The 2596-nt window shown below is 41.7% G+C and overlaps 1 protein-coding gene across 1 annotated transcript; it reads left to right on the top strand.

The window, feature by feature from the left end:
• Positions 1-897: 897 nt before the first annotated feature.
• LOC124504566 (olfactory receptor 52M1-like) lies at positions 898-1851 on the top strand. Its single transcript, XM_047070001.1, has one exon. It carries the CDS (start codon positions 898-900, stop codon positions 1849-1851), a length of 954 nt encoding a protein of 317 aa, XP_046925957.1.
• The last annotated feature ends 745 nt before the right edge of the window (positions 1852-2596 follow it).

Raw genomic sequence — 2596 nt, 5'->3', positions numbered from 1 at the left:
TTTGACACATATTTTAATGAAACTACATAATAGTTCAATCTGCCTCCTGCCATCCCCTCACTGTAATGATGTAAACATTTTACCAGGTAAATACATAGGGCTAAAAATATTATAAACCTAATTCATTCAATGGATGTTCTACAACTTAAGCAATGCTTTATTTGAATACACACTTTTATTTTTTTTTTATTTTTTTTCAACGTTTATTTATTTTTGGGACAGAGAGAGACAAAGCATGAACGGGGGAGGGTCAGAGAGAGAGGGAGACACAGAATCGGAAACAGGCTCCAGGCTCTGAGCCATCAGCCCAGAGCCTGACGCGGGGCTCGAACTCACGGACCACGAGATCGTGACCTGGCTGAAGTCGGACGCTTAACCGACTGCGCCACCCAGGCGCCCCTGAATACACACTTTTAAATTTTCATTATGAAATAGTTGCAAATAGCTAATCAATGTTATTAATGCTACTATTTATACAGAAAAGTATATGCAGGCGCTGAGCTAAACACATTACATGTATATAATCATTGGACATAGAACTTTTCCGTAGTTTCCATTTCCTTTAGGAAGTACTTCCCAAAGCAAGAATACTGGATCAAAGGGGGTGAACCATTCTGAGGAGACTTCTAGGGTGAAGTAGGGCATTTTATCAGAAGTCATAAGCATTTTTGTTTCTACATTTACCATTGGGTTTTTTCATGCATAGTTTCCTTAATAAAATATGTAACATGCCAATCTTCAAGTAGACATTCAGAATTCTTTATTATAGGTTCCACCAGTTGCACAGGATGAAAACAAGAATCTAGTAGTCTACAGTTTCCAGAGACAATGTCTCTCATAAGAATAAAAGTCTAAAACTAAGAGCTACTATCTCCTGGATATTCCACTCCCTGAAACATGTTCATATCTAACAATGCCTGCTTGGTGCCTAGTTCTTTATGGCTTACTGGAATTCCAGGGCTGGAGTCCCTGCACATCTGGCTTTCTATTCCCTTCAGCTCTATGTACCTGGTGGCTGTGGTGGGGAATGTGACCATCCTGGCGGTGATAAAGATGGAACGCAGCCTGCACCAACCCATGTACTTCTTCCTATGCATGTTGGCTGTCATTGACTTGGTCCTGTCAACCTCTACCATGCCCAAACTGCTAGCTATCTTCTGGTTTGGTGCCCGCAACATTGACCTGGATGCCTGCTTGACTCAGATGTTCTTCATCCACTGCTTTGCCACTGTTGAGTCAGGCATCTTCCTTGCCATGGCTTTTGATCGCTATGTCGCTATTTGTGACCCATTACACCACACCTCAGTGCTCACTCATGCAGTGGTGGGTCGTTTGGGCCTGGCTGCCCTCCTCCGTGGAGTACTCTACATTGGACCCCTACCTCTGATGATTCGCCTGAGGCTGCCCCTTTACCGGACCCAAATCATTGCCCATTCCTATTGTGAGCACATGGCTGTAGTCACCATGGCATGTGGTGACACAACAGTCAACAACTTTTATGGAATGGGAATTGGCTTCCTGGTATTGGTCTTGGATTCATTAGCCATCACTGTCTCCTATGTGATGATTTTCAAGGCTGTAATGGGATTGGGCACCCCTGAAGCTAGGCTTAAAACCCTAGGGACATGTAGTTCTCATATTTGTGCAATTCTTGTCTTCTATATCCCCATTGCTGTTTCTTCTCTCACTCACCGCTTTGGACATGATGTGCCTCCCCATATCCATATCCTTTTGGCCAACTTTTACCTCCTCATCCCACCCATCCTCAACCCAGTTGTCTATGCTGTCCGTACCAAACAGATTCGAGAGAGATTTCTCCACATCCTTAAGGCAGAGTCTCAACCCAAGTGACTGTTCTGCATCTGTGGGGCATACAGATACTTACACAAAAAGGCTCTGACTGGGGAAGCCAATGAAATAACACCCATGCAACTAGGTCTTTCCCGACTTGTGGAGATAAGGATCTAAGAAGAATACTAGAATATATTCCATTTGACTATGGATTTTCTCAGTGGAGAGAATATCTGAATGAGGGAAATCAGGGCATGAGTTCTTACATAGTATCCCTTTTCATATTCAACTTCATAAAATTATAAGACACAAGCATGCCAACCACAGGAGTAAGATTATTTCTATCTTTGACATTTTCTGTAAAGGATTTCTAGTTTCTTTTTGGGGTATGTTTTGCACAACTTGTAGAAGATAAAATTATACCCTAATACCTTCTTGAAGACTGTTTGCAAATTGTTAGTAAAGACCTTGAAAAATTCAACTGCATTAGCAATCTTTTTCCAACACTTTTGGCTTGCCACAGAAAAGACCTTTTGTTGAGGATGGAGGCAACATGAATGTGGGAAATCTTAATCTAATAGGTTTTGGACTGGACCTCACCACCCATAGGAGTTAATCCTCAAGCCAGGTCATTCTTCCATCTAAATAAATGTAAATGCAATATCCCACATCTCCTCTTAATAACTAATTGAAAGACAGAAGGACATTAGATTTTTGTTTTAGAGGCTTTGAGATGGTTCTGAAGGACAGTAGCTACACTGAAATAATGACAAAAATGGAAGAAAGTAACGGTGGGATTATTGAC

This window comes from Lynx rufus, unplaced genomic scaffold, assembly GCF_022079265.1.
Source record: "Lynx rufus isolate CCGP_SWC_20201006 ecotype Redwood Valley unplaced genomic scaffold, mLynRuf1.p SCAF_9, whole genome shotgun sequence".
Lineage (NCBI taxonomy): Eukaryota > Metazoa > Chordata > Mammalia > Carnivora > Felidae > Lynx > Lynx rufus.
This window is presented reverse-complemented; position numbering and strand designations above follow the sequence as displayed.